The 13,035-nt window shown below is 33.7% G+C and overlaps 1 protein-coding gene across 4 annotated transcripts in view; it reads right to left on the reverse strand.

Moving 5' to 3' along the window:
• The window catches only part of LOC140446935 (juvenile hormone acid O-methyltransferase-like), a 38,818-nt gene that overhangs the window by 14,341 nt on the left and 11,442 nt on the right, over nt 1-13,035 (reverse strand). For 3 of the 4 annotated variants that reach the window (XM_072539531.1, XM_072539532.1, XM_072539530.1), the window contains exons 2-3: nt 9,636-10,043; nt 4,598-4,875 (exon numbers count right to left, since the gene is read on the reverse strand). In XM_072539531.1, coding sequence (XP_072395632.1) covers nt 4,598-4,875; nt 9,636-10,006 — 649 coding nt within the window. In that variant the 5' untranslated portion in view covers nt 10,007-10,043. Of the gene's footprint in view, nt 1-4,597; nt 4,876-9,635; nt 10,044-11,611; nt 11,634-13,035 lie in introns of those variants that run through there. The other variant, XM_072539533.1, reaches the window with a different exon arrangement.

Raw genomic sequence — 13,035 nt, forward strand, 5'->3', positions numbered from 1 at the left:
CTTCATCTGGCCAGGGGCTTTACCAGATTTTGAGTTGTTTATAGCATGTTGGACTTCAGATTTTAATATTATTGGAGTTTCCTCGTTATCAATTTGTGTTGGTTTCGTTCTTGTGTCCATGAAAAGATATTCAATATATATGTAGTCCATACTTGTTTTATTTCAATTGGGTTATTAATAGGTTTATTGTTTTTGTCAATTAATCGGTTAGGTGTATTTGTTCGTGATTTTCCAGATAATTCTTTTACTTTTTTATGTAAATTATAATTATCATGCTTTTTCTGCAATTCTTCTACTTCGATGCATGTTTCCATCATCCACTGTTGCTTAGCCTCTTATATTTTGTTTAGTATTAATTTATATTTTTCTCTACTTACTTGGTTTTTGACGTGACAACGTCTTAAATTAGGTTGTGGCTCGGAGTCATTCATGAAAAAGTGTAACGCCCTCTCACGTCTGTTACAGTGAGTCACCGAACGAGAGAGAGGCCCGCCGGACCGGCGAATGCCTTGCGTCTCTCTCCCACTCAAACATGATCGGTCCGCTGCGCGCGCAGCACTAGAGAATTAGGCGCGTTGAATCGGTGCGTGCTTCCGTGCTTGTGTCTCTGTCTTTCTCGAGCGTTCTTGGCGTTCAAGACACATTACAGCAGAAACACTTCCTTTCATTTCATATTTGTCCTATCATCGTCCTATCCTCAACAAAATCACTCAAATAGAAATTAGTTAAGTTTAAGTTTACATGTACAATGTTTTAGTAAACAAAATATATTTCTATAGTTAAAATTTGTGCAATTCTTATTTTCATTCAATTCCTTGTTCCTATTGTGCAATTTAATAATATTCATATCAATAAATATTCTACCGAGAAAAAGACGTTGTCACGTAAAATCTTCGCCCGTAAAACCGACTTTACAGGCAACCGATTTTTTTTCTATATTTTCTTCTTTGTTCCATAATTTCCACTACTTCTTGAGTCATCCAAGGTATTTGGCTCTTTGTTTTCTTTTGTAGAGTTTATTTCTGTGTTTTTATAACAGAATCTTTGATTTTGCTCCACATAATGTTCACATTCCTAGTGTTTTTCATTTCTGATATTATTTTCTTTATTTCTTGATTGATACAAGTTGAAGCCTCAGCACGGATTTCAATTATCTTCAGTAACTGACTATTCACCTTAGAACTTTTGGATTTTATTATCTTTTTTACCCTCAGTTTCATTTTTAAGACAAGGAGGTTATGGTCTAAGGGGACATTTGCTCCAGGAAAAGTCTTAACGCTTACAATGAAATTTCTAAATCTTGGATTGGTTAGAATACAGTTGATCTGATTTCTAATGCAATTTTGTTTATTATCCTGTGGTGACCTCCAAGTATACAGTCTACGCGGTGGTAGTCGAAAATATGTGTTCATAATCGCCAGGTTTTCTTCTTGACAAAATTGAGCCAATCTGTCGCCACTAGCATTCCTTATTCCTAAACCATAATCATCCATTATATTGTCGACTTGGCCTTTTCCTATCTGCATTTTAATTACCATTATCTGCATATTTTGTCAAAATTAAAATCGATTGCATTTGGTACTCGCCACTACTTGCTTTTAAAACCTCAAAGACGTAATTCCAGAAAGTCCTCAGAAAATTTTTAAATATAAAAAGTATGCGATCGAACAGTAGATCATATTGATTTTAGTTCACCTCTATAAAATTTCTTATTTTGCACAGAATATAATTGACTTCTATATTGCCATTTATAGATAAATTGTCAATTTTTTGTAGTACAATGTTACTATCAGAACAAAATTTATATCCTCTTCTTCTTGTCGAAGTTCCTTCTCCTATCGAAGGCATACATATAAAAAACATACGAAAGAAGAAAAGTAATTCTAAGCAACTTTTGTCATATAGAATTTTTTCACTAAGTTAATACTTTTCGAGTTATTTGCGAGTAAATATGTTCATTTTTTAACACAAAAAAAAACAAATTTTTAAATGGTTCTGTGCAAATAATTCAAAAAATAAGTATGTATTTTATCGAAAAAAAAGCGTTTTCAGCAAAAATATAGCTTCTAAAAAAGAGAAAAAAAAATGGTATATGTATGAACTCTCTAGACCTAGTAGAAGCAAAGTTGTAACCAACGAAAAATATGTTCATATCTGTCAAATTTCAAAGTGAATATTTCAACGTGAAATAACCAAAAAATGGTACACTTTTTGGGGAAACCTCAGTACAACTTTTTTAAAGTTTTCAAAAAAATATTCATTTTTGTTTTTTAATAAGTTTCTAGCATCAAAAGTAAGCGTTACGCTCAAAATAAAGTTGGTCCCTGTTTTTGGTCAAAAAACTCGGGAAAATCAGCCCCCAATTAGCATTTAAATCAAATTAATCGTTACCGCTTCACAAATTACTTCACTTATGTATTATTTATAATGATCTGTAAGTTTTATTTGTTCAAAGGGCATATTTTTTTAACAATTTTTTTTTTAATTATGAAAAAAATGCTTATTTTCAAAATAACTTAATTTATTGGTGACACCAAAAATCACAAAGAGTAAAAAAATGTAGGTTTTGCTTTTCTGAAACTTGCTTACTTTTGATGCTAGAAACTTAACAACAATAAACCTTTATTAAACAGTTTAAAAAAAGTTATGAGTTTTCGTCGAAAAGTGCTTCATTTTTTTATTATTTCAAGTTGAAATATTCAACATGGAATTTGACGAATCAGAACCTATTTTTCAATAACCCGAAAAGTATTGACTTGAAAAAACTCTATAGAACAAAAGTTGCTTAGAATTACTGATTTTAGGCACTTCCGAACTTATCTTGAACATATATTTTTTCACTCTTGAGAAGGTGTGATACTGAACCATAGTGCAAAAGCATCATCTTTTTTTCTTTGACATCTTGCCTAGGCGTAAGCCAAATTTAAATGAGATGTAATTTATCACTGCTAATTTTATTATGTATTTTTTATTTTGTTATTTTTTGTATTGTATTAATAAATAAATAATTTTTATAAAACCTCTACTGTTTTCATTAATCAATTTTTAGCGTTTTTTCTGAAGTAAAATCGAAATTCAATAATATAAATTACAAGGACGTTAAAATTATTTGTGAAAATGCTGAATGCCATCCTTATATTGTCGTCTATTGCACTAGACAATGGCCGGAACAGGCAACTCAAATTTATTTTTCAATCTTGGCAAATATTTCAATAATGTCGCCACCATACAGTCAGGTAGTACTTAGGCGTGAGGGGCCAAGAGGTGTAAGTGGGCGGAGTTTAACACTGAATTCGTTTTTACCTAAGAGTGAGGTATCTATGTTTGGTTTATAATCAATGACTGAACGATGGGAAGGTAGAGTCTACAGTGTACATTCCTTTCAATAACAAATCCTTTAAAATAAAACTTCCTCCACATTGCTCTATTTACACTGCAGAAGCGGTAGCTACTAGGAAAGCTCTAGATTGGCTAGAGCAAAAAAATTTTGCAATATGCTGTGATCATCTCAGACTTTAAATCAGTACTTCGTGGACTTAATAATACTGAGTTAAACCAGAAGACATGTGAGATAATATGTGACATTAAACAAAAAATGAGAAACAAGGATGATACATTTATTTGGGCAAAAAGTCACACCAGGATAAAAGGTAATAAAATAGTAGACGAGCTCGTTAAGGATTTTACTCATTCTGGTATCCAAGAACATATATACACAGTATCAGATCTAATCAATTTTTAAAATTAAAAAATAAATTTTAACTGGCAAGACAGATGGAAAATATTGGTGAATACATTATCATCGAAAGCTGGAAGTCTTCGAAAGAAAAGTCCTAGAAAAGGAAGATATCTGGACCTATTAAAGAAAACGGAGTATGGAGATGTAGATACAACCATAAACTCTACCAACTGTTCAAAGAGACACAGATCTCAGAATTAGTTAAACTTCAAAGACTTCGATGAACGGGTCATGTAGTGAAAATGGAGACCAAAAGATTGGCAAAAAAGTCCTAGGTAGTGAAATGCAGGACGCACGATTAAAAGGAAGGCCACGGAAAAGTTGGGAAGGTAAAGTGGCAGCGGACGCACAAATTTTGCTAAACGTAAGAACTTGTAACATGTATTCAGCCTATAGTAACTTATACAGCAGAAACATGAAAATTAAATAAAAAACAACGGGAAATTGTGTAGATACGGGAGAGAATAGTACAAAGGAAAATTATTGGAGAAAAAAATGGAAAAGAGCGTTTGGATCAAAAGAACAAATGAAGATATGGGAGAGTTATATAAGGAGTCCAGCATATTAGGAGTAGTGAGAACCCAACAAATAAAATGGCTAGGACAGATGATACCAGAAAATGCTACTGTCAATTAGAATAAGAGTACGTCAAAGAAGAGGTCGACCCAGAACAAGGTGGAAAATGGATGTAAAAGATGACATGAAAAGACTCACTTCACAAATTAAAGAATTTAAGTAATGGACAAAAAGTGATGGAGGAGAATGTTCAAGCTATGGGCCTATTAGGCTCGACGTGCTTATTGTTATTATTATAAAGGGATTTTAAAGGTTAAACGAATAAGCCTTGCATAATAATACCTGTAAGATTTTTCTCGTTTTGAAAAGTATATGTCAAATTTCTATGCTCTTGAAAATAAATATCCGCAAATCCAGAATCTTTTAAATCCTTTTCATAATGTTGTCTTGGATTTTCCTTATCAAAGTACGGCGATATCATCATTTCCTGATTACATTTTCCCCACTTTGGATGCTGACTTAATTTCTTAAAAACTGCGTCAGTTGGGATGCGTTCATATAATATATGAAAAGTTTGTCCCCCTTCTTTTAACATTCTATGGATGTTTTGAAATGCCAGCCTGAAATTAAAAATTAAACAACAGATATAGTGTGTGAATAGTAACGTATAAAATTCATAATTTTGTTCATGATAGAGTTTCAAAAAAATTATAAAAACAGGTTCATCCTTACCGGCTATATCACAGAACGTTTTTGGAATGACTATTCCATCAGTGCTGCTATTAGGTATACTAGTGTGAAGTCACTAAATATATGGGTAAAAATCCTTTAAATGTTATTTAATTGATTTTATACTACATTATTGCTAATAATTTTACAGAATATTGAAGCTATTCATTCATCACGAAGCTATATACAGAATATTGAAGCTAAGAATTCATTTAATGGCAACGTAAGACTTCCAACAGGCACTAGCCAAACAGGGCGTTTTAATGGCTTAAAAGCACAAAAGTTGTTTTCCATGAAAGACAAAACTACTAAATAGCTCTAAGTCTCCGGCAGCTCCAACACCCCCAACCAAGGAAACGGTTGAAACAGATTTGGAGCATAGGGTGCTAAGAATCCTCAAAAAAAAATCAGGCTACTACAAAGAGCGACAAATGCATATTACATCATACAATGTTAGAACTCTTATATCAAACCAGAAAATGATGGAACTGTAGGAAGAGCTGAAAAAATCAAATGGGACATCATCGGTCTCAGTGAAATAAGACCAAGAGGAGAAGCCCAAATTACTCTTAAATCAGGACACATATTTCATTTTAAAGGTGTCAAAGATAATTGAAATTGTGGAGTAGGATTTGTTATACATAAAAAGCATACACAAAATATAGTTGAAATTATCAGCATACGCCCCAGGATTGTATATCTCATCTTCAAACTAAATGTAAGATATATCCTTAAGGTAATCCAGACATATGCTCCAACGACTACCCACTCGGATGAAGAAACTGAAGAATTTTATGAGGACCCACAAATAGCGTTACATGCCATACCAGCATATTACACAATAATTATGGGCGACTTTGATGCGAAATGGAATTTAAACAAGATGAAGCAGAAGTAGCAATGGGTAAATATGGTATGGCGAAAGAAATGTACGAGGGCAAAAATTGCTGAACTTTTTACATCAGGAAAATTTATCCATGATGAGCTTTTTTTTCGATAAAAAGCCTTAGCGTAAGTGAACATGGATCAGCCCAGATGGCAGTGGCAAAAATGAAATAGATTATATCATAATAAACAGAAAAGATAATATAATCAACGACATCCAAGTACTCAACAAATTTTCAATAGGAAGCGACCACAAATTAATCCGAGCTAAGAGTCTGTTAAATGTCAAATTGTCCAACTGGAAAGAACAAAGATGATCCTAAAAACACAACAAGAAATGGATTCCCCCAGAAAAGAACGACCTGGATAAAGATACACTAACCAGACATATATAAGACTTGCAAGATGACATAGAAGATGTAGATCAAGAAAATGATGGCATAACGAACGCTATAAAGAAACGGAAAGGATATGCTGCCCGACCGTTCTGACCCCTAGAGAAAAACTAAGCCAAAATACCAAAGAATTAATAGGTAAAAGAAGACAGCTGACGGAAAAATACGGTTCCAACTACACAATAATGAAGAAATTAAATAAAAATATCCACCGGTCAATCCGAAATGACGTAAGAGAAAACAATACAAGAGAAATAATTAAAATAATTCAAGAAACCAAAAATTTAAAAGTTTTGAGGCAAAATGCGAACAATATAGACGGCACGGCACGGCAAAAACGGCACTTTTAGAAATGAAAAATAACAAATCCCATGGCGATGACGGGGTAGTGATCGAAGCGATCAAACTGGGTGGAAATAAAATTATCCAGGCTTTGGCCAAGCTTTTTACCGAATGTATATACTAAGTAAAAACTCCTTCTCAATCGAATAACGCAGTTATTATTTTATTACACAAGCAAGGAGACATAGCAGATCTAAAAAACTACCATCCTAGCAGTTTCCTTTTCACAAAAATTATCAAAAAAAGACTGGACGCTAAATTAGACTTCTATCAGCCTAGAGAATAAGCTGGATTTAGATCGGGATACAGCACTAACGACCGCTTACCAGTGACAAAAAACCTGATAGAGAAGTCTGCAGAATACAACAAACTATTGGCACTGATATTTGTCGACTACGAGAAATCATTCGATACCATAAGCTATCAGAAAATATAAAAAGCATTGACAGAATGCCGAATAGACCATCGCTTCTTCTTCTTAACGTGTCCCATCCCTAAGGACATTGGATATCAGCATGGGCCATTTTACTCTATCTGCAGCCGTTCTGAAAAGTTCTATTGACGTTTTCCCACTCCATTGTCTCAGATTCGTCAGCCAGGACGTGTGTCTTCTCCCCGGTCCTCTTTTGTCTTCCACCTTCCCTTGTATGACCAGCCGCGTCAATTCGTATTTCTCGTTACTTAGTATGTGACCAAAGTATCTTATTTTTCTTTTCTTTATAGTGTTGAGTATCGCGTGTAGACCATCGCTACACTAACATAATCAAATACATTTATCAAAATGCCACAGCTACCGTAAGACAATCTGAACAAGAATCAAATAAATTCCGTATACAACGAGGAGTACGGCAAGAAGACACCATCTATCCAAAGCTATTTACGATACTTTTAGAACATACTTGTAAGAAGGCACATCTAAACAAGTAGGGTATCAGCATAAATGAATAGATGCTCAGTCGTTTGAGATTTGCAGATGACATCGTCCTTATAGCCGATCGTATCGATGATGCAATAATTATGTTAATAATAAAGGGATCTAGAAATACAAATCATGACATAATGGAGAATGAAAAGTACCCAGATAGTACCTATTATTCTTTTTACTACTGGTGTTATTCCCAAAAACCTCCTAAAGAACATGAAACAGCCGGGTCTAAATGAACATATCTATAAAGCCATACAGAAAGCTGTACTCCTCGTGACGTCCAGATGTGTACGAAAATTTTTGGGAGATACCCCAACATACCAAGTCACCTAGGGCCCGATAACACGGAAAGAGTTCCACCAGAGCTCAATACTTTTGATACCGTAGGTATCTGGAATGAGTGAAATTTCCCCTTAGAGGGAGTGTGAGCCATATGGCTAAATCTGGATAATAATGTTTATAATAATGTATGCAACATATAATAATGTTTATAATTAAATAAAAATAATGTTTTAAAAATTATATCACTCTTCTTTGGAGGTCGGACTAAAGATTAATATGAACAAGAAGCAAATAATCAGCCCTATTCTGTAACTACAAATTGAATAGAGGTTAGCAAGTCGGATCGGAATTGTGGGAATCGGTATTCTGTAACTCATCTTGACCTTTACTATCGGAATGTTGTGTAGAAATTGATTTCGACTAGACAAGCTTTGTCAAGATCAAGTTTCGACATCGAAATTGGTCTTGACGCTTGCGCCATGGTATCATTATTGTTTGGACATTTATTTGTTGACTTGTTGATATAACTTAGCGGTTGATTTATTTTTGTAGCTGCTTCATTTTTTGATCTGTGGTGTTATTTATGTAGATTTATTTAGATAAAGTTTACCAAATAATTCAACTGCTCAGCAGATGTCTTTTTCTTTGGTGTTCTGCTTGCCACTTTGTATTCTTGTAACAAACTTACTTTTTTAACTCAACCACAACAAATCAAAACTACTTGACGACAAGCTTGAAATATTTTCTTTTTTGATGAAGTTTTTGCGCGCACTAGCCTTTTCAGTAACATAACGTCACAGAACACTTATTTCTCTTTTTAGTGCGGGGTTGCCACCAACTTCTGAGCGCGTCAAGTAGAAGTTGTTGTTTTCGATTTACACCGTTTACGGTGTGAGTTACAGAATGCCAACGCAAACACAAAAACGACGTGATAGATATCCAACATTCCGATTTCGGGTAGTTACGATCCGACTTAGTCATTTCTATTCGATTTGTTAAAAGTTACAGAATAGATCTGAATGACTAATCTGGTGCTAAATCGTAATATTGCTGTTAATGGAAGGGAGATTGTGCAGCCTACATCGTATAAGTACGTAGGACATGAAATTCGGTTGGGCAGAGATAACCAGACATGTGAGCTCCCCCGTCGCATAGGATTAGCCTGGGAACCGTTTGGTAAATAAAACTATGTATTTAAATGGGATCTACCCATATGCCTCAAAAGGAAAATTTTTGACCAATGTGTGTTACCTATACTTTTTTATGGAGCAGAAACATTAACACACAAAAAAGTAGTGAATAAGATTCGCGGACTCAGGGGTTATGGAGCGCCAGATGTTGGTTGTCTCTGAGGGACCGAATCCTAAACGAAAAAATACGTCGTAGAACAAAAACAACAGACGCCATCGAAAAAATTGCGTCGTTAAAATGGAATTGGGCAGGACATGTCGCTATATTATCAGAAAACCGATGGATAAAACGCATTGTCGAATGGAGACTAAAACAAGAAGCAACATGGAGCAGAGGACGCTTACCAACTAGATGGACTGACGACCTGAAGCGTGTTAGCGATAACTGGATGTAATCCGCACAAGACAGAGAGAGATGGAAAGAGCTGAGGGAGGAGGGAGACCTATGTTAGTGTACTAGTTTTATATGACGGGAACTGTACATTATGAATAGCATATTATGGACTTTGGCACATTATAAACCTAATATTAAATATTATTCTGCTAAGACAAATATGTTAGTTTTACTATTTGATTATATTCCTATGTTAGTTTTGTTATTCACTATTTAAACTAAGTTAAAGGATACATACCTAGGAAATTTTACCATATGGATGGTAAAGAAACTGAATATATGATCAAACCTATTTTTTAACTCATCAGGAACACTTTCTGTAGCTATGTCTAACTGACAAAAATTTGATCTTGGTAGTATAACATTTTTTTTGGCATAATTAACCATTGGTTCGGAAACATCAGCGCCTATAAATTCTTTATAGTCTGGGGGAATTATTGGCTGTAAACAATTTTTGGAGTTGTTCCCATCTGCGAAACCAAACTCTAAAATAGACGGGTTTTTTCTCCAATTTATAATATGTTTATGTTTGGATAATAGTAGTTTTGTATTATGAATAAAGAACGGTGTTTGCTGTGCAAATAATTCCGGTAATACCATAGCCGCCATTATGACTTCCGTAGAATTTCTTTATGATTGCAGAAATCTATAACCAAAAAAAAAAACAGTAAATAAAAAAAATGTTAAATATATAAGTAAATACGTACATATACTGGGTGTTTCAAAAAGGTATGTCATAAATTAAATCACGCATTCCGGGGACAAAAATAAATTGATTGTATATAAGTTACCTTTAGTACGAAAGTGTACACAAAAATAGTTACAGCCCTTTAAAGCTACAAAATAAAAATTGTTTTTTTGCATTATTTTCTAAACTACTTTCAATTTTTTAATAAAAATGGACACATTACTTTCTTGTTCAGGAAGCATTTTTCATACAAAAGAAACAACAAAATCTAAGCGCACAGAAAAATTTTAAGGGGGTGTGCAGCCCTAAATCCCCCCAAACTTCTGAGTACCTTCAAATCAAATGAATTTTGTGTGGCATCATTAGTTTAACACATTATTTTTAAAATTTTTTTGCTTCATCACTTTTTTCAAAAAACAGTTTTCATTAACCTTTTACGTGCAACTAAATAAATGGCTTAAATGAATTAACAAGTACAAAAAATGTCTTATACCTCTATAAATATGATATTACAATAAATGTTTAAAATGACCCCCATTTTCTTCAATACACATTCGGTATCGTTTTAATAAGTTTTAATAAAAATCATATTTTTCTGACGAAATTGATTTGCAGCTTTAATTATTCTAACCCTCAATTGTTGTTCATCTTCTATTGTTGCAGAATACATTTTCTTTTTCATAAAGGTCCAAAAGCAAAAGTCTATAGGGTTAAGACCTGGACTTCTGGGTGGCCAAGAAATAGCTGCGTCACGACCCCTTCCAATCCACCGACCAGGATACTGCCTGCAAAGGTATTCCCGGACTTCAATACTGTAATGCGGTGGAGCGCCATCTTGTAGAAGCCACATATTTTGCTTTATTGCAATATTCGCTTCTTCCAAATACTCTTTTAAATCCACAATTATCCATATTAGCCACAACTCCTGTCCAAACATTAACTTTGAAAGTCCTTGGGTGATGAGTCGTTTTTTTGGCGTGAGGATTTTCATCGGCCCAAATGTGCTTTGTGATGGTTTGTTATTCCATTTCTACTAAAGGTAGCCTCGTGGGTAGACAAAATATTTTTAATAAAATTAACATTTCGAGTGTTTTCCATTAACAACCAATCGCAAAATCCAATCCTTTTAGGATAATCTTCAACCAATAACTCTTGAACCGTTGTTGAGTGATAGGGTTTAAGCAGCTGTTCCTTTAAACGCCTCCAAACTCTTACGTGAGGAACATTTAATTGAGCAGCTACTACCCTTGTTATTGTTCCAGGGACTTCTTCAATGAATTCTAAAATATCTTCATCAGTTGCATCCATTATTGAACGACCACTATTGCCAGCAACTTGCGGTTAAAATGAACCCGTTTCCCGTAAATGACGATTAATGGTCAGACATAATCGTCTATCGGGTATATTTCAACTGGGGTATTTTACTGCATAACGCCTTGCGGCTGCAATCCTGAATGATCCTTGGCATTCACCTACGATATTCCCGAAAGTTTATTGAAATCATAATTTAATCTGATCCAACTTACCCAAAGTTTAATGCATATCTGCCATTTCCTGAAATGTGTAAGCCATTGTAATATAAAAATTTTTAGTATTAATCTTATTCACATAATAAATGATAGCTTCAAATTATTGACTATTATTGATGGAACTGTTTGTAATTATTGTATCTGTAGAAACTAATTGTAATTTTAAACTAATGATGCCACAAAATTCATTTGATTCGAACGCACTCAAAAGTTTGGGGGGATTTAGGGCTGCACACCCCTGCTAAAGTATTGACAAAGAACCTGTAAAGCCATTTGAAACTGACCTTTGTTCTCTCAAATGGGATAAACAAATAGAATTGTTTGAAAACTAATTGACCGATTGTGCGATTGTGTCTATCTTTCACAAATGTAGTATCTACATCAAAACTTCCATTATGAAATGTGTTTTATTTCAAAAAACATTTTGTAATTTAAAAAATCTCATTTTAAAGTTCAAGTATTTTCAAGAAACTCGCCTATTGAACGTTTTGACGTGACGTCTTAAATTAGGTTGTGGCTCGGAGTCACTTATGAAAAAGTGTAACGCTCGCTCACGTCTGTTACGATGAGTCACCGAACGAGAGAGAGGCCCGCCGGACCGGCGAATGCCTTGCGTCTCTCTCCCACTCAAACATGATCGGTCCGCTGGTGCGATGCTATTTCTCCTATCATCGTCCTATCCTCAACAAAATCACTCAAATATAAATTAGTTAAGTTTAAGTTTACATGTACAATGTTTTAGTAAACAAAATATATTTCTATAGTTAAAATTTGTGCAATTCTTATTTTCATTCAATTCCTTGTTCCTATTGTGCAATTTAATAATATTCATATCAATAAATATTCTACCGAGAAAAAGACGTTGTCACGTAAAATCTTCGCCCGTAAAACCGACTTTACAGGCAACCGATTTTTTTTTTATCTAGAAATCTAGAATATTTAATAATAATTTTAATTTAATAAAGTAATATACATGGAAAAGTCGCTTTTTCTATTGACTGTCCCCAGATATTCCAGTTAAAAAATAGCGTGATTTTTCAACTGGTATATCTAGGGGATATTCCAGTTAAGTAACTTTTTAGCTTCGTTTCATGGATTATTAAACTATAACCAACTAACGAATTTAATTAATTAATTTACTTTTTTGAATAAAAAAAACTAATGTTAATTGTTTATGTAGATAGTGACTTAATTAATTTATACAGTTATATAATTGTTGTATTATTGTTTATCTAATATTCAGCTACATCTCTAACTTGTGCCTCGCAGTTTACATTTCGCTACTCAAATTGCCTTGAACAATAAATGACTGAATTTATCGGCAACAAAAATATTCATACCAGGCAAAAACGTGAAATTTTAAAAATCCTAGTTTTTGTTAGTAAACAAACAATTATTTATTTTTAGTCAACCAAATTTTT

This window comes from Diabrotica undecimpunctata, chromosome 7 (genome assembly GCF_040954645.1).
Source record: "Diabrotica undecimpunctata isolate CICGRU chromosome 7, icDiaUnde3, whole genome shotgun sequence".
Taxonomy (NCBI): domain Eukaryota; kingdom Metazoa; phylum Arthropoda; class Insecta; order Coleoptera; family Chrysomelidae; genus Diabrotica; species Diabrotica undecimpunctata.